This window comes from Molothrus ater, chromosome 6, assembly GCF_012460135.2.
Source record: "Molothrus ater isolate BHLD 08-10-18 breed brown headed cowbird chromosome 6, BPBGC_Mater_1.1, whole genome shotgun sequence".
Classification (NCBI taxonomy): domain Eukaryota; kingdom Metazoa; phylum Chordata; class Aves; order Passeriformes; family Icteridae; genus Molothrus; species Molothrus ater.
This window is the reverse complement of record NC_050483.2, coordinates 1,253,842-1,281,830: the sequence shown is the minus strand read 5'-3', so window position 1 is coordinate 1,281,830 and position 27,989 is coordinate 1,253,842. Positions and strand designations below refer to the sequence as shown.

The 27,989-nt window shown below is 43.0% G+C and overlaps 1 protein-coding gene across 6 annotated transcripts in view; it reads left to right on the top strand.

Annotated features, from left to right (window-relative positions):
• Positions 1-406: 406 nt before the first annotated feature.
• The window catches only part of BTBD10 (BTB domain containing 10), a 29,499-nt gene continuing 1,916 nt past the window's right edge, over positions 407-27,989 (top strand). The window contains exons 1-9 of one of the 6 annotated variants that reach the window (XM_036383174.1): positions 464-628; positions 1,145-1,178; positions 7,419-7,577; positions 21,520-21,713; positions 22,380-22,665; positions 24,279-24,381; positions 25,103-25,223; positions 26,210-26,407; positions 26,990-27,100. In XM_036383174.1, coding sequence (XP_036239067.1) covers positions 7,477-7,577; positions 21,520-21,713; positions 22,380-22,665; positions 24,279-24,381; positions 25,103-25,223; positions 26,210-26,407; positions 26,990-27,100 — 1,114 coding nt within the window. In that variant the 5' untranslated portion in view covers positions 464-628; positions 1,145-1,178; positions 7,419-7,476. The other 5 variants (XM_036383175.1, XM_036383173.1, XM_036383177.2 and 2 more) reach the window with 5 other exon arrangements.

Sequence of the window (27,989 nt, the reverse complement as noted above, 5' to 3'; positions counted from 1 at the left end):
TCCCGGCTCCTCAAGAAGGATCCCGGCTCCCCGGAGGAGATCCCGGCTCCCCGCCCCGCCGTTCCCCACGGCCGTCGGGCGGCGCTCGCTCTCCAGCACCGCCCCGGCCCCTCTCGGCGGAAGGTTGCGCGGGGGATGTAGCTTTTTTCTACGTGACTTGTCGCGATTTCGGGGTTGTTAATTCATTTCACTCTCCACGGTATTTTTCCGCTGGGTTTTTATTCACAGGCTGCAGGTTTCTCACCCCCCTCCCCGGCGCGGCCACGGCCCCTCAAGGAGCCCCCGGCAGCTCCCTGGCAACGGCGTCCCGCGCGCGCCCCGCCCCGCCCCGCGAGTCTCGCGAGATGCGGGCGCTGCCACCGCCTCCTCCGCGGCGCGGGGGCGGCTCTCGCGAGAGCTGGCGGCGGTGCCAGGCCTGGCGGAGCGGCGGCGGGAGGCGGCCGCGCCGGAGCCGGTGAGTGCGGGCGGGCGAGCGCGGCTGGCGGGCCTTCGGCACCCTTCGGCACCCTTCAGCCCGGCATCCCGGGGCTCCCGCCGGCCGGACCGGCGCCGCTTCCCCTGCTGCAGAGCCTTTGGGATCGCCGGAGATCCCGCAGTGCGAGCCCCGCGGAGCAGGTGGCGCGTCCAGGTGGGTCGGGGGTGTCTCCTGAGGAGGGGGCTCCGGCAGCTCCCGGCTGCTGCCGGCGGCCGCGCCGCGGGGTTCGCACCCCAGAGCCCCGCAGACAGATCGGCCCCGTGCCTCGGCTGCTCTGTGTCGTGAGCAGGCTGGGCACGGCTGAAATCCCCGGTTTTCATCTTGTGTTGTTTATCAGTAGCCCCTGCAGTCGCTGTGAGGCCTGTACAGAGACAGTGGTGGTGCCTGACAGCCGTCGTGTAATTCCTGAGCAGTCATTTATCCTCTCAAACGATTTCATCATGAGTCCAGTATCTTTATGATTCTTTTTCGGTGTCACCATATTTTATTTGTAGAAAATATCAGCTGTTTATACGATAAATCTGTCATAGTACAATTACTTGTTGCAGTTGCCTGTCATAAGTTGTTTTTCTTTACATTCACTTTTGTCTGTAGCTACCATGTCTGCATCTTTTTCCTCTTCATCTCTGGTCCCATCCAATGTGTCACTTTAGAACCCTTTTCTTTCAGAATTTGGATCGAGCTCATCATAGACCTCTCCCAGGTTTGTTCCTGTCACTTGTCTGGCTTCTTTGTCCAAAGGAGTGGTTGAGCCTTGTGTCTTTTTGTTCTTTATTGTTGGCTGCCTCTTACAAATTTGAATACATGCTTAAAATCTGGCTTCTCAGTAGCCTTTTGACTGTTGACACTGTTCTCCTTACTTCTGTTTGCCTGTATTCTTCACGGATCACCTTCAGTGATTCATTTGAAGAGCACTGTTGTTGCCTCACCTTTGTTGATCCTTTCCCTGGAAGATACTTTCTTTTCCTGCTAGGTTTGCCAGAGAACCCCAGTGTCCCAGAGAAGCAATTCAAATTATCAACCTCGTTATTGAGAGTTCATAACCTGGTGGTGCATACTTGTTATCTTTTTTCTGAGCTGAAACACGTGTCTCTGCGTCATCTGGTGTTGGATGCCTGGAATTTCTATAGCTTGAACACAAGTACAGTCAAAAGGAACTGGATGATTTTTCTTTTCCTTTTTTCTTATCCATTGCCCTGTGGTTAGGGAAGACTGTTGCACTGTGTTTCGCAGGTCTGTCAGTGAGTCTTGGACTGAGTCTCTTGCAAAACATCAGAGATTTTATTTTCTTTTCCTATTAATACCCCGATTGCCAAAAGCCTTTGAGTATTACCCCTGGATCTGTACCATTTCTGTCTCCAAACCTCATCATGCATCCTGCCTGTGCTTGTCATTGCCCTCTGTGCAGATGGTGCTGTGTGAGGCTGCTCTGGGAAGTGTTTCCAGCATGTTTGTGTTTGTGTGTTAATGCCAGGGAACCCGGGGGTTAAGAAAGACGGCAAGCTAAAGCAGCTTTCACATCCCACATTAAATTCCTTCTTAAAGCCCACTTTTCCTTTTAGGCACAATTGCATTTGAAAATGGTGAACAGCTGATGTGTGGATGACATTGTGTGTTAAATTAGTAACAGATGTCATCACTGTTGGGTTTTCTGTCACTTTGTTATAAACTGTGTGTTTTTGCAGCTTGTGTGCTTCAGGCTGGGGCTGCTTTGTCCTGTATTCATACACAAAGATCAGAGGCTCCCTCTGTGCCAGTTCCTTTCAGCACAGCTTTCCTTTAGCAACCTTGCTTATCCATGAAAGTATGTATCTCTTTAAAATACCTATAAAAGCTAATTTAGACTTCATTTCAGCTGTGAAAAACTGTGTGTATGAATTTTCTTGCTCGCTGAGATGTGTTGTCTCTTCTGGGTACAGCCATGGGTGCAGACCTTGCTTGTTCCTTCAGGAAATGTGGTTGCTGCTCTGGTGCCCTGCATCTCATCCCTGGTGCCAGGTGTGATGGAGCCCTGTGCCTGCCTGTGTTGGTGGGGCCAGTGGCAGTGCAAGGAGTTGGGTTCTGCTCCTTTTGCTGCACTGAGAGCCACGATTCTGCTCTTGGAGAGAGGAGCTGCTCCATCCACTGGGCTTTGTACAGGTGGAGCTGGGCAGGTTTCCCACAATGAGCCCAGTACAGAGGGGGAGCTGGCAGTCATCTGCCTCTTGCTCTTTGGGCTTCCAGTGTCAAACAGCTGTTCTGTCATCCTGTTCCCCTTAGGAATTAAAAAGTTAAAGCTTGCAGGCTGGTCACTAGATATCTGTTGTTTATGCTGCTGTAGATAGGAATACCACCAGCTTCCTGTGACTGCTCAGGTGGTTTTTTTTCCTTTTTTTTTTCTCCCCACTTGCTCATTAAGAGGAGCTTCAATCCTGATGTGCTGTGTTAATGTTGAGCCTGTGTTAATGTATTGCAAAGGATGTCTCTGAGCTGTGCTTTAATCAGTGTCAGTTTGATAACATTTCAGTGATGATGATTTATAAAGTTATTTTATGTGGCTGAATTGTGACTAGTGTCTGCACTAGTTTGCAAGAAACTCACTTGACAGGTATGGATTTCCATGGTATGTGGTGTTTGCATTATGAGCATGTGTCCTTTGAACTGGATTTCTTAATTAGGATGTAATGTCACCGTGCTTGCATTCCCAGTAAATCTGACTTGGAAGTTCCTTTTTGTTGCTGCTGCTTTTGTGCTTTGATGAGTAGAGGCAGTGAACAGCAGACTGTCAACCTTTACAGAAAATCTAAATATTTAATCTGAGCCTTGAAGTTTTTTTATCACAACTAATGCCAAGTTTTGTCCTTGCTGGTGACTTGTGTGTTGGAGCTTCCTGATTATCCTGGGTCTCCTTTCCAGGGAACAGGTTAGAGCAGAGGAACTTCTGAAACCTGTCCTGCTTTTGGAAATGCTTCTGACCAAAGCTCAGAGCTGAGTAGATGCCTGAAGTAGTTATTTGGTAGTTATTGGTAGTTTGGTAGATTACATGGTAGTTATTTGAATGTTTTCCTCAGTACTGACAGCAGGAGCCATCAGATCTTTGTTCTACCTGATGAGCTGGTGGCCAGAAGACATCTTGGCTCTCTGCCTCAAAATTGCAGGGTACTGTAATCATCATTTTTAGTAAGACTCCAGATTTTTGCAGCCTACAGGTATCCTCAGCAATTACATAGTGACTGGCTGGCTGGAAATGCATTGATGTTGGTTTTGATTAGCTTTACTTCTTTGCTGAAAGATTTCCAGAGAGCATTTTCTACCCCCTCCTGGCCTGCAGTGCCTTGAAAAATGCAAGTCCTGCATCTCTCAGAAGTGCATGTCCACTTCTGTCCAGCACCTGATGGCTGAATCTCGCTTGATCTGCTCAGCAACCTTTGTGCATTCTATCTGGTCATGGCACAGAACTGAATATGCTCTAAGTATTATCAAAAATAATCTGTCCAACATCTATCACAAATTAGTGTATGACCTATCCTTTCATGAGCTCCTTAAGTAGTGCTGTAAACACCTTAATTAGTGTACTTTGCAATGTCTGGGGTGGCTCTACCACATTGACCTTTCACTTGTCAAACCCACTGAGTCTTTACAATTCCCTTGTATTTCAGTAGCCTGCAACTTTCATAAATTAGTGATGATTCTGGCTTCAAGTTGATGTTAGTAGATCTGAAGTGTTCTAGCTGTCTGTGCTGAAAGCTTTGAAAATTAAAGTCTGCTTCCTGATTTCCTATTATTCCCTGTGATGATTCTCTGGAGTATTTGCTTTCTGCAGAAGGGTATGAAATCATTCTTTACACCTGGAGAATTACTAATTAGCTAATCAGAATGTCAACCACTTTGGCTAGTAGGCCAGTGTTGTGTGATCTGCTGAGGGTATTTGGATTTGATTCTTTATTTCATGTGCTCCCAGTGCCTTTTCACCTTCACCAGCATTTCAGATGTGCTTCCTTGTTTTCATGGAAGGTTTAAAATAGTATTTGGGGCCAGGTACTCTTGCAGGGATTGTTTTTGGATTTTTCTTGTACACAAGGTCAGAATGTTCCTCAAAACATGCTTTGTTTATTGCCTGCCTTGTGAATCCATGCCAAAAAACCCCAAAAAAACAAACCACAGCTGAAACATTATTTTTTGCTGCAGGAAAAAGTGGGTTTGCAGAAGTGTTTAAATATTAATCAGGATGACTGGTTAGTTACTTCAGAGTTTATACAGCATTTTCTAATTGGAGAAAGAAACTCTTTTCAACAGAGCAAAACAAAAGAGTTCTTTGCTTATAGTCTTTAGTCTAAAGGTTTGTTAAAACTTAAAATTGAGAAGTACATTTATTTATAATCTGCACAAAAGCACTATCAGCAGTGGTCAAGGAGAAAAAATTGGCTGTGTTACAGCAAATTGTTTTTTATAGCAGTGTTAATTTGCTGAGGGCCTTGGAGTGGAGGATGGAGGGAACATGTTCATAGTGTGACATGCTTGGAGCTAGACAAGAAGTTTCACGAGCTGTAGCTTTGGACACTTGGGATTGTTTCCCTTCTTTCCATTAGTGTGCCCTGGTTCTGAGTTGGGTGCCAGCCTGGCACTTCATCAGTGGCACTGCTGGGGTTCCCTGGGAGCTGGGAGTGCTGCTGTTCATGGGAAGCAGTTCCATCTGTTTGTTTCTGTCTGGCATCTCTTGTTTGTGAGGGCTTCTGCGTGGAGCTGCAGAGCAAAGCACGTGGAGGAGCTGATCCTGCTCTGAACAGGCTTTTGCCTTGAAGTGTGTGTGGACCTGCATCTTCCTGTTGAACTTTCATTGTAAGAAAGAAGGGGACAAGGCAGAGAGTGTGAGACAATTTAAGGAAATCGCTTTAAATTGGCCTTTCAGCTGCAGTTCTCATAAAAACAGCTGCTTTTGCACATCTTCTGAGTACAAAAGCTAAATTCAAATATTGCCCTCTATGCAGAGAATCAGAACTGGGTGCTGGTGCCTCTTTGGCACCTGCTTTGGCGTGTACCTGAGAGGGTGAGGTGTCTCTAAAGCTCTTAGATGGTTTGAAAGGGAAGAGAGGGTTTGTGGAAAGAAAGGAAAGCTTGTAAAGGAGTGTGGGATGCTCCACGAGCTGCTGTGGTGCTGTGGCGAAGGCTGGAGCGGGAGCAGGGCCGGCAGAGGTGGGTGATGGCGCAGTGGGAGCCGGGCTGTCCCTGCCGTTCATTGCTGCTCCTGGCTCGGTGTGCGCAGGCTGCTGTTGCCATGGGCAGCCGGGCTCGCTGTGTACCTGCCTGCAGAGGCCCCAGCTAATGAACACAGTTTGTTTCAGCTCAGGATACAAAGTGTCTTTATTCTCCCAGGGCTCCTGTGCCTGGTGTTGCACCCCGGCTGGGAAGCACAGCTCCTGGGTTTAGAAACCAGCCTCCCTTCCCCTAGTCTCCTTAATAACACTTCTTCTGTTCTGACACAGGTTGTAGGTTTCTCCTTGTTTCTCCTGATAAATGTGTGCAGATCCTACAACCTTCTCTGTGTAATATCCTCACATATTGACTGTGCTTTGCTAATCTGACTTTCCAGGTAATACACAATGAAATGCTTATCAGGATTTTTTTATTTTTTTTAATGAGAAAGTTGAATATTTCCTGTAATTTTAAATAAAATGGTTTTTCCTCTTCCTGACTCTATATGGACACCTGACCATAGGAGTCTTCCCATCAAAGTGCATTTAATTATAGAAGCTGTAACAGGAAAAAGACCCAACCCTGTGGTAAAGACTGTATACTTTGTATTAAACCTGTTTGCTTGGGTAAAACTGAACATGAAGGCAAAACTTGGATTCAACCAACATTTTTAAGAAGCTTGTTCTCTTCTTCCCCTGTAATAAAAACTTTTGGGTCTAAATTTAGCGAGGAGAATCTATATTTGCCAGGAGAGCTATTTCATTTTCCATGACTTAAAGGACAGTTTATTTGAGAAGTAACTTTGTTTTAAAGAGATCTCAGTTGCTTTGGGACTCACTTCCACGTGGGAGAAGTTTTATTGACTGTAATACAAGTATGTAAGGGTGGGGTGAGGTAGAGAGACAATGTTTCTACAATATGTAGCTTAAAATTGTAAAGAAACATAATAGACTTCCCATTACTAGGAGGGTTTATCTATCTGTAATTCAGTTTTTTCCAGATGTTATGCAATCACCAGCTGCTCACTTGTGGCTGCTTTATAGTTTTTGTAACCAGGTCGTTCTGAATTCTCCAGCTCTGTTGCCACAAGTGTCACTTGGAGCTATGATTGAACACCAGTCTGTGGAGATTGGCTGTCTCTGCTGACAGTCACAGGGTGGTTTGAGCTAGGAGAGAATTCTGAAGGGAGTTGAACATAACATCAGACCCCACTTGAGCAAGGGTGGTTATTGTATCTATTTTTATTAAGTTTTTGTGACTTCTCTGCAAAAGTCAGTGAAACTGGACCACATCGAGTGTCTCTAAGGATTGCTGTTAATTCCATTTTGTAGTGAGGACTCAGATGTAAATGTTAATTCTGTTTTCCTCTTGGTCAGCCATTCAAATTGTAAAACTGTTGGTCTCTGTTCTCCACTTGGGATCTTCCTTTGAATTAACTTTATACATTTGAAAGAAAATCATGATATGTTTGTCTTGTGTTTTATAACCAGTGACTTTTCTGTTTGGACACAGTGAATTTAATTGTTGCAAAATTGAATTTGCCTGCCAGCATTTATAGAACTATATTTTTTTATAACAAAATACTCTTTTTAGTGCAGGTATCAGCAAAACGTGTAAAATATTATTGTCACGCAATTTCTGCTTCAGTGTATCCTGTTTTTCTGTAATCTGCATTAACAAAATCAAAACCTAACAACACTAAATTCTGCATGTCTGACTTTTTTTTCCTGTGTGGCATTACTTAAAGGTAAACACTGCTCTCTTAATGTAGGTTGTGAGTGCTGCATGTGTGCTTTTCAGAGCAGTAGTGTGAGGAAGCTGGCAGTGGAATGGCAGGACGGCCTCATCCTTATGACAGTAACTCCAGTGATCCAGAGAATTGGGATCGGAAATTGCATAATAGACCTCGTAAACTTTGTAAACATTCAAGGTAGGTGCTGTGTCCCATCTATTGCATCTCAAAAATTACACTCAAAGTCCATCCTAAAGGCTACTGTATCTGGTTGTGGCAAGTCCTGTCATAAACGTTGTAATTCTTCTTCAAAGAATGCTTCTTAATTATTTTAAAAGGTGTTTTCTGACCTGATTTGTCAGCTTCCCCAATCTGTGCTTAGATTTGTTTTGCCATGGGTTGCATTTTAGTCCTTAAAAAAAAACCAAAAAAAACACCAAAAAAAAAGCAAACCTAAATGCCTTGTGTGCATATCAAAACACTGGTTGAGTGATTAAATATATGAATTTTTTGGGTGTGCTTGCTAGGAGTTACATCCCTAAAAATATGTGCAACTAGTCCATGGTGAGAACTAATAGCTGCTTGCATGCTAGTATCACTCTCTGTAGCACTTTCTTTGTTAAGCTCTGTGTCATATCTTGCTTTTGCCTGCATCCCTCACAGTAAGAATGTTTTTTTTAAATGCTTCTTGATTTGACAAAATGATGAAATTAATTAGTGTTTTTCCAGTGTACAGTGTTCAAAAATGAACTAAGCAAAGCAGTTAGTCACCTTGCAAATACATGAGAAGAAACATATTGCTGGAAAGATATTTAAGCATCCAAATAAGTGTGTATCTTTCAAGTACTTTGCCCTTTTAGAAGTGCTAAATATAACTGAAATGTCTCTGTAAATGAGCTAAAATTGTTAGTTATTCAAGCTTTCCTACTGGCAAGATGGTAGGGAAAGAGCTAAGGAGCATATTCAATACCAGCAACTCATTTCACATTTTACTGGTATAGATGCAGATAAACTGGACTCAAGTGTTGTCCAAAGTATTCTCTAGGCAATTAATACTGTGGGTTATTTTCCTGCCATTAATTCTTGAATGATTATGAGAAATTCAAGAGGGCAGGACTAAAGAATGCAGCAGTAATTAAAAGGCTCACAGGGAGACCCATGTAATTAGAGGCCTATGCTGTGAATAATGGAGTGGTTAAGGCAGACCCGAGGAGGGTGGCTGGTGCTTCTTGTCAGGGTAGGTTTGTGGGGTGTAGCTTTATACACCTGATTTTTTTACTCAGGGTAGGTTTGTGGGGTGTAGCTTTATGCAGCTGATGCTTTTATTCAGGGAAGGTTTGAGTAGTGTAGTTTTATGCAGCTGATGTTTTTGGGTAGGTTTGAGGAGTGTAGCTTTCTGCAACTGATGTTTTTATTCAGGTGCTGGTGTCTGGGGGTGGCTGATGCAGCTCTGTTTTTAGGATTGCAGTGTGGCACAGCCTCGGCAGTGAGCAGGGTGGGTGGCATGGGCTTTGTGTGGAGGGAGGGCTGGGCAGTGCCCCCACGGTTCCTGCTGGGCCCAGTCCAGGTGGTGACCAGGGTTCTGGAACAGAACCTGAAGCTGTTCCGGGACAGATGAGCCGTGATGGGGCTGTTGGGAACTGAAAGGGGCAGCGAGGTCTGAGGGGTCTGACACCTGCAAACCCCCAGGTGCTCTGTGTGACCCAATCAGCAGGGAGCCAAGGACACAGGCCTGGCTTGTCTCCTGCCAAGGACATGGCCATGTTTGTCACCTGTCAAGGACATGGCACTGCCACGGCAGGGAGAGCGCGGATCACAAGTCTCCAGCAACATGTGGGCAGTGGAGTTACTGCAAGTCTGGTGTCAGCAGTTCAGAATTGCCTCTAATCAACAGCTTCCCTGAAGGTCCAGAAGCTACTGAGTATCTTTGAGACAGGGAGGAACCCAAAGGTAAAAGAATGACTTCTTGATCAGTCACAGAAATGAGGGTGATGAGCTGTAGTCAGCAGGCAAGTTTGAACTAAAGTGTGGTAGCTGGGAGCTGCAGCTGGGTAAATCCAACCCAGAGGAACAGGACACATGTCTGACCGTGTGTGGTCTGGGGTGGATTATCTATGCTGGAGAAATGTTTCAATAAAAAGCTCTGCAGCTTTCTGCAAAGATTATTTCACGCAGGTAGGAGTTAACTCAAGGACATCCATGGTCTGTGCTTTTCGGAAAAGCTACTGTTGATCTTTTAATGCAATCTGAATTCAAGGGTCACACATCAAAAGGTAGGAAGCCTCAAAGATAATTGCAGCTATTGGACTATTTCTGGCAAAACACAATTTGTTTCCAATGCTGAACGGCATTTTTATGGAAACTGTATGCTAGGGATATAGAACTCAAGCTAACATCTGATCATTTAAATTTTTTCCCCAAATAAAGTGGTTTTGGAAGTCTTTGAGAATGAGAATCTAAATAATAGTTTGACATTGTAATGGAATAAGGGATAAAAAAGGATAAATATTTTGTTACCTTATTCCTTTGAGACACTGGATTACTTCAGAGAATCTAATTATTGGAAAATGGTGTACTTTATTCAAAAGCCTGAACAAAATAATTGGATTTTGTGTGGTTGAATATGGACATATTACTGTAGTTTCTGACTTGAGACTTTTTCATCCAGACAAGTGAAAGTCTATGTGAAAAATACAGTGTGAGGGGAAAAATGCATCTGGAAGCACAAATTGTAATAGTATAACTAGAACTGTTATGTTAAAAGGTTTGAGTACTCCAGTCTTGTTTGTCTTACTCAAAATACACTTTGTTATCATCAAGAAAGAGAATATTTCTGGTTTGGAAAACATAATGGTGAAATAAGAGCTTTGTAATAAATAATCTCAACAAAGGAGCAATATAGGAGATAGATTCTTAGCTTGTCACTTCTTGGTGCTTTGGAGTGTTTAATCCTTCAGCCTTAACATTCTTAAAATAGCTTAGATAATTTTCTTGACTCATAGAAAACATAATCTAGGCCTGTGAGCAGCCCTGTGTGTAGGGCTTGTGTGGCAGCAAGGAAAGCCACGGGTCTGTTTGGGGCCAAGGACAAGGGGCAGAACTGTCCAAAGGGGAATGGATTGAATCCTTGTACAGGTCAGCATTATATCCTGTTCTTTCTAGTTTAGTGAGTGTCCAGTTTTATAAACCTGCCACGTTGTACTGTTGTTCTCTCTCCTCCTGTTTCTTGTTGTTCTCCTTGTTCTGAGATGGGCAATGGAATGGAAAATTCAGAAGGGAGAGATGTGGAAAATTAGGACTAAAAATATAATGCATATGATCCCTGGTATAAATCTGCAGAGCCTGTCAGGATGAATTTATATGGTGTTAGAGATGACTAAATAATCATACAAACAGTCTTGTTTGTCTAAGCTGTCACAGAAAATTCTTGCAGATGCTTTTTATTTAAGTACCTGAATAAGATGGAAGAAAATGTTCAGGAACCATACATTGAATTAATAGTGGTGAAGGTTTAAATAAATGGTCTCTGAATTCATTTCATTATTAGATATTGCTTTTCTGTACTTTTTATTCTAATTTTCATCAGTTATTAGTTACATACTTGTGATTTCTCTATAGCGTTGGAATTTTTGTTGTTGGAAGACGTTAATTCTAATTCTCTTGCACTGAGTGCTTTTTCTAGAGTTGCAGTGAAAAACCTTTGGCTTAAATTTGCCTCCTCAAGATTTGTCCTGGATTTTTCTAAGTCTGCTTCTGTTTTAGTCCCTTTTGACAGTTTCTTATTTGTTCATTCTGTTTGGATATTATTAGATCCAAAGTCTTGCCTGCACTACTGCATTTATGAACAAAATGTGATTCTGCTTTGATTCTGTTGCCATGACTCTTGGATCTTGGAAAATCTTCAGTTGCTTTTTAAATCTTGTAAATAGATGAGAAGTTTTTGTGCAGATGCTAAATGCTGGGATTTTTTCCCCCAATATTGTTTATGCCTGCTGGGAAGATGCATTCATGGGTTGTGAATGGAAGTACCACGTGTCTCAGCATTTTGTGAAGTACATGAAGCATCACCAGAAGAGTTCCTTTCTCATCTGTGGAAGGATATCAGAATGTATAATCTGTTTTCCACTGTGAGACGGGTTTTATTTCTCTTCCTGTGATTTCTGCAGTTGAATATTTTTCAGCATGGGGCAGGCCTGCACAAGGCATGGCATGAAAATAATGAGGCCTGATTTACCAGGGGCTCAGGTCATACTGTGCATCACCTGCTTTCAGTCTCTGCAAACATGCCTAAATTGCAGCCTGGCACTGGCAGATCAAAATCTCCTCATCAGGGCTTTGTAGGCACCAGGATGGAAAGCCCTGAGGAGAAACTGAGGTGGGCTGGGGAGAGCTGGTCTTGGAATTCAGAAAAATGGGCTGCACTCAGTGAGAGCTTTCAAAAACACCATTCTGTTCATCTTCTGCAAGGTACCCAATGTATAGTGAGTGATCTTAGAGTTGTGAGGACTGGGCTTTTGATTTCCCTTTTGACATCCTTCATGTCTGCAATGACAGCTTATCGACACTGCTGAGAAGGGAAAGCTAGCGACTTCCAGGGCTAAAGCACACACTAAATCCTCCTGAACTTCTTCAGCACCCAAATTGCCTTTCCCAAATGTTGTCAGATATTATTTGTGGTGGACTTTGGCACAGTTAATTGGGACACAAAGCACTTTAGAGGTGATTATGCTCAGAACTAGAATTTTTTTTATGGACAACACTTCATTGTTTGTACCTCTGAGAACGGAAACTGTAATGGCTACGTAGTTTGTGTTTGGTCCCAGTTCTTTTGAACTTCTAAAGCTGTTTTTTAACAAATGGAAGCCCTTTCCAGGTCTAAGGTGGATAATATTGCTCTGAGTTTCTTAGTTTGATTTTTATTTAACTTCCATGTTGAAAATGCAGCAGAAATTGGTATAACATTCTTTTATGAAAGTCTTGTGTTTGGGAGCTTGGTAGAAGTCATAAGGTGTGACTGTGTTCCCTCCTAAAGGTTAAGTCCTTGCTGCTTTAAGAAATCCCTTTGGCAACTGAACACTCTGCTCATGAGATCCTTTCCTGAAATGGAACAGCATTACTAAGAAGTACATTACTCATGGCTGAGAGAACCCACTGAAGACCAGAATTATGTGAATATTAAAGAATTTTGAGGGTGGAAAGTGTTGACAGAGTTTCTGCTTCGAGCTGAAGGAAGATCCCGTGGCAGCCCCCAGATTAAGCAGTGAGAATTCTTTCTGAGGGCTTCCTTCCATGGAGCCCCAAGTCAATGTGGTTTCTGGGCTGGGTCTCCATAAGATTTTCATGGGTGCATGTCCTGTCCTGAGGGGTGGTTTTGTGGGATTTGGGAGCCAATCCATCCATGGCATGATTTTTCTGCCTGATGTAGGAGTAAAGAAGAAAACACATCCTAATTCTGCTGTGGAGAAGAGACTCCATTTAGGGAACCAGGGTACTTTCTCTTGCTGCTGGGGGACTTTTCTATCAGAGGCAGAAAGTGCCTGAGAGAGGTTTTTCCAGCATGCTTTTCATGCAGCTTATTATAGCCATGTCTTCCTTGGCTTATATTGAAGGGAAGAAAGGGCTTACAAGGTTGATGGTTATTCTTCCCCTGGGGCATGGGGAGGGTGCTTGTGTGAACCATCACAAGACCCTAAAACCAGGAGAAAATTCACTGGTTCGGGTAATTGAAATTGTATGAGCAGAAATCTTCCTTCCATGTGTAAAGAGCTGACTCTTCAGCCTGGAGTGCTGATGTTCTCCTGCCTTTCTAATCACAAGTCTCTTGTTTTTCCTACTGACTTCCCTCTTTATTACAGCAGTCATTTGCTGAACAATCCTCCTCATTTCTTCAGCTTGCATCGTGTTTTAATTTCCACCCTACGACATCTTGATTGTTATTTATTGTAGGACTTACTTTTAAGCTATTCCTCCAGTGTGCTTTGACTCCTTAAAACAGCCTGCAGACATTCTAAAAGGAATCATTTAAAGAAAGCTGTCTCATAGTGCCTAGTGTCTCATCCTGCCAAAAAATCTTTAGAAAATTTTATGGACTTGAGGATTTATTTGCTGTGTTGCTTTTTGTGCTTGGTGGGCTCACCTTGATGACCTGTTGATGTGAAAATGCACAATGATTTCTGATCAGTAAATGTACACATTAATATAATTATATACTAATTGTGAAAAACGCCAATCACTTGTTTTTAAAATTTTAAAAGTTTAATAGTAATAAAGTGGTTATAAAAATAGTAATACAATTAGAGTAATAATAATTTGGACAATTTTAATTAGGACAATATGAGACAATAGAAACAAAGGGTTACAGACAGTCTGGGTACCTTTTTCTGGGCAGCAGGAGCCTGAAAAAGGACCCACGTTAACAGAGGATTAACCCTTAAAAACAACAGCCTGTTGTATATCCATACATCTCATCCATGATGCATAAATTCCATTCAAACACAGGATTCTGTCTGGTCAGTGTCAGCTTCTTTCTCCAAATCTTAACAGCACCTTTGAGGCGGGAAGAAGTTCATTTCTCCTGATAATGGGGCAATAAATTCTCTTTCTCTGAAAGGTTCAGGTGTCCTGTGGCTGCTATCTCGCTGCGAGTCCTTTCTGTAAAAAAAGTATCTTACATAGCATAGTTTCTATTTTAACTTTTTTTTTAACCTAAAACTATATTTAACACACTACTTAAGAGAATTAATACAGCATGACTTTCTAACACAACACATATAATATTCATTTCAATATTTGCGAAAATGCAATCATAAAATATATGCATTTTTCACACTAACGATGTTTAAGTTATTTCAAAGGAGAGTAATATTTCCCTAGCTTAAACTTGCTGGAAAAGGGGCGCTTGTAGTTAAAAAATGGAGGTGGTGCTGTTTCGTTGTGGAAAGGCCCTTGCTGTAGGCGCTGATGACCTGAGTGTCAGGTGCATTCATGCTCAGTGTGAGCGCAGGCAGACGCTGCGGGAGCGGCCGGAGCGTGCCCGGGGCTGGCATGGCTCTGCTGTGGGGCCGATGCCGGCGCAGCGGCGCTGGCCTGGGGCCGGTGCGGGGCCGGCATAGCTGCGGCAGCCGGCGCTGCCTCCCTCCGTGCCCGGTGCCGGCGGCGGCCCAATGGCTGCGGGCCCGCGGAGCTGCGGGGTCACACGTCAGCCACACGCGCAGCACGCACGGCTGAGTCAGGCTCCGCCACAATCCCGCTCCGCGGGCAGCGCGCCGCGCTCAGTGCGCTTCATGGGCTGAGTGAGAGCGGCGGCCGCTCATCCCCGAGCGGATGTGATGGAGGGAAAAGTAAGGCTCGCTGACGGTGCCGTGGGCTACTGAAGAAATATGATGGAAATATCAAATATGCTGAACTTAATAAGTAATGCCAAAGGATGCTGATCTGGATTTCAAAACTGCCTTTTTGGAAGGAACGGAATTCCTTTGTGCTCTGATTCCAAAATTGTTCCCATGCTTCTGTGTTTCCTCCCTGATAGACACGAGAGGAAGGTGCGTATTTGTTAACAGGAATAACGTGTGGGCATTATTCAGGAGAAGAATGAGGAAAAGGCAGAGTACTGTCCTTTGTGTGCACAGGTCAATTGAAATGTCTGCTGACAAAGAACAGGCTTGAGGGGGAGGAAGAGGGGCATAAGCGCTGTCGTTGTGTAAGTCCTGGCAGGATGAGCAGAAGGGATTTCTTCTAAAGCCTCGGAGCATGGCAGCTGTAACTTAGTGCACAGATAAAGCTCTATAGCCTGATTCTGCAAGTGTTGATTATGGGAATCACCCTAGAAAAGGATGGATCTAAGTTTATATTTTAAGGTGAGTTAATATAAGTTTTAGAAATAGATGGAGGGTAGGGAGAAATGGTAAAAGTCTGGGTTAATTTTCCACTGCTGTGTTCTTTTCATTTATTTAAGGTTTTAGGGTGGGTTTGGGAGTAATAAATATATTGGTTAAGCACCATAATTCTGTGTAGACACGAGCTGCTTGTATAAAACAAGTATATTTATTGGCAGTATTCAGTAGGATGCACATGGAGCTTTTATGTTGGAGTACAAGCTAATTGTTTTGGCAGTAGAATTAATTCAGTCTAATGACTTCTTCTAATAATTAGTAATATATTCAAAGCAATCTGTTGTTATGTATAAAGACAAACTGAAGCTCTCCTTCCACAGATGACTCCAAAGCATCATTAAATTGAAGAGCATTTACATTTTTTAAAAACAGCTCTTCCCTTAACTACAAAAATAGGAAGCATTACCAGTATGACAAGTTGCCATTTTCATGGTACTTTTTTTTCCCTCCTTCACATCATATTAAATAGATTTGCTTAAATAAAACCTTGAGTTTATCTGGTTTTCTTCATGAGGCAACTGCTTTTAAAGAAAATGCCTCATTCCCTTACAAAGACAGAGCTTCCTTGATCCCTGTTTGAAGGGAATTTAATTAAATTAAATAATTTCTATGACTGAAAATAATTTCTATGACTGCCTTAAAGTTCTTGAATGGGTGTAGTGCACATGTTCCAATGTTCCTTTGAAACCAGGGAAAAATGAGTATTGAATTTGTGAATATTGCCAAAAGACATGAATATTCATGAGATTGTTTAGTTGTTTTGGTTTGGGTTTGTTTATTGGGGAGAGTGGGGGGGGTTTGTTTCTTTTTTTCCCTGTAGAAAAGTAATTGATAAAGCAGGATGTTCTTCCTTTCATAAACTTTTGGGTACTAGGTGGCCTTACATATGTGGGGCTTTTTCCAGCTTTAGTGAATGAAGGGATGAGGGTTTAAAATGGTGTTTTCTTTGTTCTTTTTCCTCTCTTACACTTTTAAATTAAATGCAATGTGTCCTTCAGCACGCAGGAGAAAATTCTGCTTATGGGTTGGGGCAGTGCCTTATGGCTTCCCCAGCCCAGAGTGCAGGTGCTGGTCATCAGCTGAGGAATCCATCGAAAGCTGGCTTTGCCAACACTTCCTTTCAGGGTGAGATGGTCCTTGCAGCTTCAGGTCTCTTTCTTGGGGGCTTGAAGTCAGGCTCTGTGCAGGCTCCACTGGGTGCTGTGGCTGAGATCTGGGGTGAATACAGCCTGGCAGCCATGGCTCCCTGGCACTTGGAACTTGCAGTGTTCCACTGCTGTTGGAGGAGTCCTGGTGGTGTGTCTGGTCTGTGTGGTGCTTCTGTGGAGCACAGGAGTTGCTGTCTGCCTCTTCTTCAAACGGGGCAGCTCTGCTTTGGCCCATCCCACCTCCACTGGTGTAGATGGGATGGAAGCTGCAGCAGCACAGCTGTGGAACTCCCAGTAAATGCCAAATTGTCATCCTTCCTCACTGGGACCAGGTGTGTCCTTAGTCCCTCACAGTGCTGGTGTGCAGTGAAGGCTTTGTGTGCTCCCTGCAGAAACAGCCTCTGACCCACTGGCTTTGTTAGAGGGGCAGAAGAGGAGAGGAGGTGACCAAGTCCTTCTATCAAATAGATTAAAATTATTTGGTAATTCTGATGTCTTCCTTTTTCTTTGAACACTTGCAACTTCTTCTAAAGCTTCTTTACAGGAAAATAAAAGTCGCAGGTCTTCTTTCATATGTACTGGCCACAAATGAGCTCCTTTTTCAGAGTAACAATAGAGCAGCTCAGGGACAGAGCTTTTCTGGTCAGGTATCACAGGGTAAAGCCAGTGATATGCCTGTCTATTTTGACATGCTAAGCTCCACCTCTGTATTTTGTCTTTGTTCAGATTTAAGCTCATGTTAGTTTTCTTGTTCATTGTAGAGCAAAGTTGTATTTAAGGGTAGCATTGATCTGAGCACTCATGCTGTTAAACACATGGAACCTCAGGTTTGTTGGCTGCATATCCAACAGATCAAAGAACTGTTTTTTGTGACCTGTGACTCAACAGTGATGAGATTTAAGACTGACATTTTAGATGGCTCTTAGTAAGATGAATGAAGATTCACAGGCTCACAGAATAATGAGGTTGGAAGAGACCTCTAAGATCATCGAGTCCAACCTGTGCCCTAACACCTCAACCAGACTATAGCACCAAGTGCCATGTCCAGTCTTTTTTTAAACACACCCAGAGATGGTGATTCTACCACCTCCCTGGGAAGAGCATTCCAATGCTTTATTATTCTTTTGGCGAAAAATTTTTTCCTAATATCCACCCTGTACCTTCCCTGATGCAGTTTGAGACTTTGTCCTCTGGTTCTGTTGGTGCTGCCTGGTGGGAGAGACCAACCCCCTCTGTCTACAGCCTCCCTTCAGGAAGGTGTAGAGAGCAATAAGGTCACCCCTGAGCCTCCTCTTCTCCAGGCTAAACAACCCCAGCTCCTTCAAACCTTCCTCACAGGGCTTTGTGTTCCAAGCCCCTCACCAGCCTCGTTGCCCTCCTCTGGATGTGCTCAAGCATCTCAACATTCCCAAACTGAGGGGCCAGAACTGGACACAGCACTCAAGGCGTGCCCTCAGCAGTGCTGAGCACAGGGGCAGAATGACCTCCCTGCTCCTGCTGGCCACACCATTCCTAATGCAGGCCAGGAGCCATTGGCCCTCTTGGCCACCAGGGCACATTGCTGGCTCATGTTCAGCACCCCCAGGTCCCTTTGTGCCTTGGCACTGTCCAGCCACACTGTCCCCAGCTTGGAACCTTGTAGGGGATTTTTGTGGCCCCAAGAACTCAGCACTTGGAGTTATTAAACTTCATGCTGCTGGACTCTGCCCATCCATCCAACCAATCTAAGTCTCTCTGCAGAGTCCTCCTTCCTTCCAATAGATCAACACAAGCTCCCTGCTTGGTGTCATCTGCAAATTTACTAATGAAGGACTCAATGCCCTCATCCATGTCATCTATAAAAATATTGAACAGAGCTGGCCCCAGCACAGAGCCCTGAGGGACACCCCTGATGCCTGGCTGCCAGCTGGATGCAGCACCATTCACCACCACTCTCTGAGCCCAGCACAGAGTGCTCCTGTTCCAGCCCAGGAATGTGCTGTGGGAGACAGTGTCAAAGGCCTTGCTGGAGTCTGAACAGACACATCCACAGCCTTTCCTGCATCCACCAGGCTGTCTGTTTCAGAAGCAGTTGATTTACTATTCAAGGATGGTGTCCTCCTCCAGCTGGCAGCCTCTGCCTCTCTCCAGTGTGCTGTGCTGAGCTGAATTGATGGCCCAGGCTCCGCAGGGATGGCTGTGGCTGGCAGCAGGAGCAGGATGGATAATCTCTGAGCACTGCCCCTCTCCTCCAGGCTTGCTGGCTGCTGGCAGCAAAGCAGAAGCAGCCCCAGTTGCATTCGGGGAGGTAGAGCTGTGCCTGCCATGGCCCTTCCTTGGGGCACGGCTCCGGAGGAAGCTGAGTCAGTGGCGCTTCCTGTAGCACCTGTTCTTGCCAGCTCCTGGAGGAGATTATTAACTAGGGTTTGCCCTGCTTCACTGGCAACTCTGACTCACTGCTTGGAGGCTAATGGGGCTTTAGATGGTTTTCTGGATTAAGAATCACATTTTAATTGCCTTCTCTGTTAAAGGGGAATTTGTGTTTGCTCTGCCAAAATGTGTGATAAGCCTGCATCCCATTACAGTGGTTCAGTTTCATTTTCTAGCGTGTTTCCCTTATTTAAAGCAAATAGAGCTCTTTAGTTGCTGAGAAACTGTGAGTCATGCATTTTGATACTATAAAATGTAACACCTGCAAAACTCTGTTTTCTCACAGCATGGTTGGAAATGTTATCAGGTCTAGGATCAAAGCTGTGCTTCAACAGAGGCCTGGTCACATGAGGCTTTATTGGGATTTGCAGAGATGTTTTGTCACCAGACTGCTACGTAGGTGTTTGAGTATTCCACACATACACACCCGCTTTTGTGGCACCCTTAATTATACCATAGCATGCAAATATAAAGATGCACAGATGAGATACAGAGCTTCTTTAAAAAAAAAAAATCACAATTTTTTGGAAATTTAGCTGTAGTAGCAATGAACATTGTCATGTTTAAACTGGGGCTAGACTTTGGTCTTGAATTTGAGACTGTAATCCATGTTTCTAATCATTTATGGGCATATTTTGTATCTATTAAAATTGTTACATTATGTATGTGTATATCTGTCTCAAAGGAAAGGTGCAAAGGTTTTTCTAAATTGTTGATACTGTTTTTGGCTTTGTTTGGAGGTTTGCAGATCTCACTCTTTCAAACTTTTGCACAATTCACTTTCAAAATAAAGAATTTGCCTTTCTTTAATAGAGAGGTAAAACAAGTAAGGAGACATGTTAGCTGTGCTGAAATGTTATAAATTTTAATACCTTCAGAACTTCATTGGAAGTCCTCAGGAAATTTCCTTTTAATGGAAGTGCTTGGATCATTATTCTTGGACTGTAAATATGAGCGTTTTCAGCCAGAAGCAAGGCTTGCAGTTCTTTTCCCTGATTCAATAGACCTTTGGCTGACTCCACATCCCAAAGATGCATTTCTTACTGCAGCATATTTTAAGCTTGGCAGAAAACAGGATTGCAGTAGATTCCCTCTGCACCAAACTTGTGCTCTGTCAACAGGAGATCCTGCCCTCGTTCCAGCAGGGCAGGGAGAAGCTTGTGTGCCATAGTGAGAGGTACATTTCTGACTCCTTGCCTTGTGCTAAACACTCATCTGTCACAGCCCTTTTGTTCTCAGTTAAGCTCCTCTTCTTATCAATCTCTGAAACCTGAAACTGCAACATCTCATGCTAGTAGAAAGCCTTGATTTTTTTTTTTATCATTACTTCTAAGCAACCTAAAAAGAGGACACTGCTCAGTGTGCTTGTCCAGTGAATGCTTTTCTATTGGTTGTCTTGTCTCAGGCAGGCCATCATTCTTGGCTCTCTCTGTTCTCCTACAGCATTCCTGCAGTCATGATTTCAGGCCTCTTGCTAGGAGTTATGGGATCTGCAGGCTGCAAGCAAGTGGGGCCTTGGGGTTCCTCTGGGAAATCATGACTCTGCTTTGTCTGGCAGAGCTTGTAGCTGTGCAGGTGTCTCTCTGGGTTATCCACTACCTGAGGTTTTGGGAATTTCTTCAGTTAAACCCATAAATAAAGAGTGTTGTCATGCCCACACTTGAAAGGTAAACAGCAAAGGTCTGCTTTAGGAATTCTGGTGGGATGCAAGGACACAGACGTGTCTGTGCTGTCCAGACATAAATTTGTCTCTTTTAAAAAGTATAAATAGAAGATAAAAGGACTTTTGGTAAATTCAACAAAAGCTGTTGCATGTTGATTTTTAATTTTTAGATCGTTTTTGTCCTCTGTTTGGTTGTTGCTGAATAGGGGATGGGTTCGGATGAGTAGGAAAATTCCTTGGGAATTTTCCCAAGTTGTGGGATCTCAAAACTGCTTAGTTTTGTTAGTTGGTTTAATAATTGTAAAATGTAATTGATATCTTAAATTGAGTAATGTAACTTAATCACAGTCTAAAACATCTTAAACTATTATATTAAATTTGCTGGTTTGGAACAAATACGCTACTTTTTACTGACAGGCTGGTAGGTGGCTTTGATAGTATAGTTCATGTCCAGGTTGTATGGCTTACTATTGTTCTTTTTAAGAATAAGTGAAAATTTAAAACAGAATGTGCAGGAACAAACTCTTGTCTGGTGTGTCTTGATGTGTCCCCTCATTTAAGACTGACTACCTTTGCAAAGGGCAGGTTGCAGGAGAAGTGTAAATTCAGCCTGTGGCCTGAGAGGGTTTTTGCCAAAATAGGTTACATTGGGAAAAAAAAAGATCCCTAACTTCTAATTTCATTCTTTGATGAGAGCATTTAATTAAACAGTAAGAATCAAAATAAAATGCTCATTTATATTTGACCTACCCATTCTGAAAGATATTTGTGTGAATGCATCTTCACAGGCAGGCTCAGCTGAGCAGGTGCTGTCTCTGTAAATCACAGAGCAGCAAACAGGTAATTCCTGCTGCCCACTTAATGTTCCAAGCAATTGTAAATACAAACATGAGTACAACAAAGAAAATGGAGCTGGATTATCCTAATCTTGGAAACATCTCCATGGAGTGTGAATGCCTTGAAAATTTAGCTGTGCAATGTCTCTGAAACTTAGAAATGCTGAGGTTGTGCCTTATTTCTGCTTTCAGCACCTCATCCCGTGTAGCTAAAGGAATCGACTACACCAAAATGAGCCTGCATGGGGCCAGTGGCGGACACGAGAGATCGAGGGACAGGCGCAGATCCAGTGACAGATCTCGGGACTCGTCCCACGAGAGAGCAGAGTCTCAGCTCACTCCATGCATCAGGAATGTCACTTCACCAACAAGACAGTATCATTCTGGTGTGTGCAGATCTCTGCCATTGCAGGACTAAAATTCTCCAAAACTTAGTACTATTTTGTTAAAGGAATACAATAAAAAGTGTTATTTGTTGATGGCACAATATACAGATTTCTTGCATGTGCCCTGAGCTGGGAATACCCTTCTTTGATAGGCTGTAACTTTTTTTCCAGTCTGCTGTGTGTATTCCTACATGATGCTCTTATTTAGTTCAAATCACAAGAACAATCTAATTTTTATAGATAATTGACTGAAAACATCCCCTTTACTCTGTAGGGTCTAGGTATTTGGAAATAGAGGAAATAGGGATTTTTCTAAGTGACAAAATATGGTTTGTTTCTTTGAGCTGTGGCACCAACTGTGATGCAATGGCTTCTGTGTCATGTTGAGTTCCTTTTTCAGTACTAGAGTAGTAAATTTTCTTTGTAAAGACTTTTGGGGAGGGTGAGGTGGATTTGATGTCTAGGTGATGCAGACTTTGGAATCTCATAAATGGGCAGTTATTTTTGAAGATTTCTTTAACCAGAGTAGATTTAACCAAAATAATTTGTACTTAACTTCTCAAATGGGTGTGTTTTGTGCCCAGAAGGACACAAGCTACATAGGACTCCTATCAATATCTAATTTCATTTCTTGTTTTTTCTCCTTCCACCTCATCTCCACCAAAGATCGTGAGAAGGATCACAGTTCATCTCGGCCCAGCAGCCCCCGGCCCCAGAAGACATCCCCCAATGGTTCTGTTGTCAGCATGGGCACCAGCAGCAGGAACAGCAGCCAGTCTAGCTCAGATGGCAGCTGCAAGGCTGGTGGGGAAATGGTGTTTGTGTATGAAAATGGCAAAGAGGGAGCTCGGAACGTCAGAACTTCCGAGCGAGTGACGCTCATCGTCGACAACACCAGATTTGTTGTAGATCCTTCCATCTTCACTGCACAACCTAACACAATGTTGGGCAGGTTTGTATCTCTTTTGGTTTTGGTTTTTTCCTTAGTCCCCAACTGTTATAGAGAGCTGGATATTTAAACTGTTTGAATAGCTGTTGGACTCATATGGCTGCAGCTGATCTTGCTAATGTTAAATATTACCAGTTTACAAATGTCTTTAAGTAAAAATTGAATGCAAGTTCTCTGGTTTTGGCAGGAAAGCCAAGAGATGTCTATTACCTAGAGATGACAGCTGATAAATAAATTACCATTTCATGATGTTCCCATTTCTTTCTGTCTTCCTGGGCATTGCTTCTCTGTTCAATCTGCCTCACTCTTCCTCATTTTTCAAGCTAGGTGCTTCATAAAACAAAGTGGCATAGCGAGTGTAGACAGTCTCTTTCAAAACAGCAAGGAGGAAAATCTTGAAGGAATTTATTTTGCTTAGTGGGCCTACCCTGACAATGTTCAAGCTCAGCCCATTTATCTTCTGAAATGTCAAATAATCAGTGTAACTGCCCTGAGCCACTCAGCAGAGAGGCTGAATACTCAAAATGATCAACACTTGAATGCAAGTCTGCGATATATTTGTAATGTTTTCTGTAGAAACTATAATGAGCAACATATTTAACATGTTTGCTTGGTGGGAAAAGATTCCATAATTGACTGGCTCAAATTCGAGTTGGTTTTGCATTGTCCAAATGCAGAGGGCACCACTTAAAATCTTGCTTCAAGACAGAAAAGAAAGGTTTGTCTGTGTCACTTTGGATTTGGCTTTTTCATTAAAATACAGCTATTTCACAGCACACAGGGATATAATCATATTTGAAATACACGTATATAAATCTCCTTGCCACATTACAGGTAATAAATGTGATTACACAATTTCTGCTCTGTTTAAATCACTGCAATGTGGGATAAATAGTACCTTGGATCCCTGTTTTGTGAAAAGTTGGGTGAGTCACAGAGAAAGCAAGAAATGCTTCTCTGTCTAAACTGTCAAAAGAAATAAATGGAAGTAAGAATCAATAGAATTAAATAATTGATTTAAAGCACTTGTATATTATACAATACACGCATACATATAAATATCCAGACAGACTGGAAGTGTATCAGCTGAAAAGAAGCAATGAAATAGTTTCCTTTTCCATGCCCAGCCTCAGAGTAAGTGGTGCCACATAATGCACTGGATTTTTTGTGCATGTGTGATGCTGAGTTATTCTCCCTTTGGGATTGGTTCAAGGAACAAGCTTATTTTATCTTTTGCCAATTGAAAAGTAGGTTAATAAAGATACAGAAATAGTGCTCCAGCATGCAGGTTATTTATAAACCCACTTTCCCTCAATGCCAGTCTGCAGGACAGTAAGCAGGAGCAGCTTGGGAGGTAAAAGTAGCTATAATAAGAATGTACTATTTGCCTTGAGCCTGTATCCTGTTAGGCTGTGATTTTCTAAATATTATTTCTTGTAGAGTGGTCAGAAAAGGCACGTCAGATCATGAGGTGAAAAACATAATCCCAACTGAACAGAATGCACTGCTTTTCCCCTGCAGTATCTGTACAAATTCTTGCATTTTATTTTTCTTATTTACAAACAAGAAAACCATAGTGAGGAATTCTAACCCAAATTACTTTCATTCTTGAGCAGGATGTTTGGATCAGGCAGAGAACACAACTTTACACGGCCCAATGAAAAAGGAGAGTATGAAGTTGCTGAAGGAATTGGTTCTACTGTGTTTCGTGCTATTCTGGTGAGTTTTTAGGGGCAAATACTGTTAGGACAAGCACTGTTAAGAAGTAAAACCTCTTGGTTTAACCCAACTTGCATATCTAGATTTTGTGGATGGCATAGATACTGCTCTTTATATTGTTTAGTAGAGGGGGGAAGATGCTTGCTATGAACCCCCTTTTCTTAGACATGAACATGTCTAGGAGAGAGAAAGTGGAACTCATGGAAGAAACCAAAAATTACTGCTACCAGCAATCAGTTCACCTTTTCCTGTGCATTCCTGTGCATCACCAAATTCAAGTATATTCTGCCCTTCTAGAGCTGAAATTAGGTGAAACAGAATACTGGAAGTGAACTTCACGCAGCTAACAGGAGTCAAACAAACTTCAGTCTAAGATGGAAATGGTCCCTTATTTGATATCCACACAAGGAAGTAGGGCTGCTGGACTGCTTTGTCAGCAGCCTTGGAATGGGAAGAGCTGAGTGAAGTACAGATAAAAGACAGCAAAATTATCAGTATTAATAGTTGTCACTTAAATGACATTTTTAACCAGAACTCACTGCTCTGAATGCAGCTCTGAAAACTGATAAATTTGAGGACAGGAAGATTCACAAAGTTTAACATTTGTTGCTGTCTTACATTTTGGGGGCTTTCTGTGTGGAGAAGGCATCATGAATGAAATGATGCAACGTTTCTGTTGGTGGATGTTGTGCATTGTGCTTTTTCTTGGTGCCTCCTGCAGGATTACTACAAGACTGGGGTGATACGCTGTCCTGATGGGATATCTATTCCTGAACTGAGGGAAGCATGTGACTATCTCTGTATCTCCTTTGAGTATAGTACTATAAAATGCAGAGATCTGAGTAAGTACAGAGTTTATCAAAATAATTTGAATTATACAAATTGACTTAAGTGTGTGTGTGTTAATTCTAAATCATGTCCTTTATTGAGATAAGGAAGATGGCTGGCACTACATGAATAAAATCCATCCCTTTTTATCTCTTATGTAATAAAGCCTTAAAAGCAATGGATTTATGTTCTTGGAAAAATGATGTCTGATATTTCAGCATCTGATTCTGTGCCGTGGTCACCCTGTGGAATACTTAGCTCTATGATTGCATTTGCAGTACAGATACAGTAACATTCAGTGGTACCTTTTTCTGAAGAGGACAGGGAGGGTAATTTTTCCTTGCTTAGGAGAATGGGGCTGTCTCCCTGGTGGCAGTAGCACAGCTTTGCTGGTGGAGTGGGCTGCTCCAGGATTCCCAGCTCGTGCTGTTCTCTCCAGCTGCCTCAGCCCTGAGCACAGCCCAAGCCTTGGCCTGTGCCTCTGGTTGCTGTGCTCTCCCTGTGTGTGTGCAGTGCAGGGCCAGCCTGTGGCATTCCTGCTGGGAATGGACCCCAGGGCCTTCCCTGGCAGGGCCCCCCCCTGCCCCATGCCCGAGCTCTCTGTCCTTGCAGGGATTTAGCAGCTCCTGCCCTGGGGGCTTTGAGAAGCTTTGGGTGTAAGCTGCTGCTTATGAAACATGGGTTGTGTGCTCTGCTCTCCCAGCAACTGGCTTAAATGATGTTTCTTTTAGGAAAACCAGAGCACCCTTGCACAATTATCAAATATTTAGCAGTAGTGAAACGCTCAGGAGGTCTCAAAGTGCCCAAAACTATGTTAATATCTGCAGGACAGGCTGGTAAATATTCAAACGAGGTCTGAACCTACATAAGCTCATAGACTAAGTGTCCATACACCTGTCTGCAGTAATACTACAAGATAAACAGATCTACTCTTTCTTATTGCTGCCCTCATCTCTTTACCAAGCTCTCAAATGTGCCTATGCTTAAAATTTTCTTCTAGGTGCTCTCATGCATGAACTGTCAAATGATGGTGCTCGCAAGCAATTTGAGTTTTACCTGGAAGAAATGATTCTGCCATTAATGGTAGCCAGTGCCCAAAGTGGGGAGAGGGAGTGTCACATTGTTGTGCTGACAGATGATGATGTTGTTGACTGGGATGAAGAGTATCCCCCCCAAATGGGAGAGGAGTATTCACAAAGTAAGTTCATCCTCATTGTTCCCACCAAGCCATGCCATGGTAGAGGTAGCAGTGAATGTACTGATTATAGTTGTTGTACAGAAATAAACCTCTTAGTTTGACTAGTTCTGCTTAATATTTTGTTTCACAGAAGCATATTATGGTTGTTCCGTTCAAGTGTCATTAAAAAGAGAAGCTAATTTTTATTATTAAGGTATTGTTAGCCAGTGAGGAGGAATAAAGTGCTCCTTTAGAAAGAGCTTGAGGAGGGAAATGGGTAGGAGTCATGTTTACTGTGGGAGAGCAACTAGAGGTTTTTTTGTGGAAAAAACCAAGTGTTACTATTTTTGGAGTATTACAGTTGTGTGGATGATGAGTTTAAGCACCTGTAAATGGGCTGTATTTCCCTGCAAGATGTGCACCCAACCCATTCCCCAGTATCTTCAGCTGTTTTCCTCTGGAGTTCTTGAATTTCTTCTCCTCTTCTGAAATAAAAATACTGGAGTAAAGCAAAAACAGTGGAAAAGATAAACTTTTGTGTTTTAAGGCTAGAAGGTTAATATTTGAATACAGGGATTTTTTCTCATTAAAATGTATTTTTAGTTATTTACAGCACAAAGTTGTATAGATTCTTCAAATACATTGAAAACAGAGACGTGGCCAAATCAGTTCTGAAGGAAAGGGGGCTCAAGAAGATCCGACTGGGCATCGAAGGTAAGAGAAGCATTGCTTGTGCTCTCCCTCCCTCCCTTCCTCTTTGGCCTTCAGGGTCTGCTGCTCTTCTCTGCTGTGTGCCTTTCTCTGTGGCTGGAAAATAAGGGGTCAGTGTTGTCTTTCCTGCTGAGGCTGGGTGACAGAATGGCCAGAGCTGGAAAACCTGACTGTGGGCTCCAGACCGGTGTCCGAGCTGTGGGCTCTGTGCACACAACTCAGGTGCTTTCTACTGCCTTCATGACTTGCATCCCATGCCCTTTGCCCTTTAGTTTCCACACAAAAGCTTCTCTGTGCTTTGTCTGAGGTAACAAGGCATTTGTACAGCTCTGGAGATTGTGTTCTTGGGCTGTATCCTTTCCAGAGTGTGAAATGAAAAATGTCGTGTTAAGTGGCAGGCAGACATTTTCTTTCAGGAAGTACAAAACTATCCAGTGGATCAGTGAAGTGCAAAGAAATACTGATCTGAAATAAACATCATGTATGTTAGGAGGCTGCTCTGTAATATCTGACTGAGTAATCTGATTTTTATCATGAATGTAAGAAGTGGGTTTCTTTGCATTACATTTTTCTTCTGATTGCTGACCCAGATATTTTAGAATCCAGCGTTTATAATTAGCAGGATTTCTATCATTCACTCACCAAGTTGTCATAGTTACATTTGTAATTTGCCAAGAAAAAGCAAATGCTTTTAACTGGTGAGCCCTAAAATAACTAATTTCAGCTGAACAAGGTGGGAGCCTTTCAGCTAAACAAGAGCTGGCCCTGCCTGTAATGCTGGCTAATAGCAGATTATTTCTGCTGGCATTTCTTGGTTTGACAAGGAACAGCTGTGGCACCAAACTGTGATGCTGGTGCCCTGCAGTAATGTGCAAAATGGACATTATTGTTG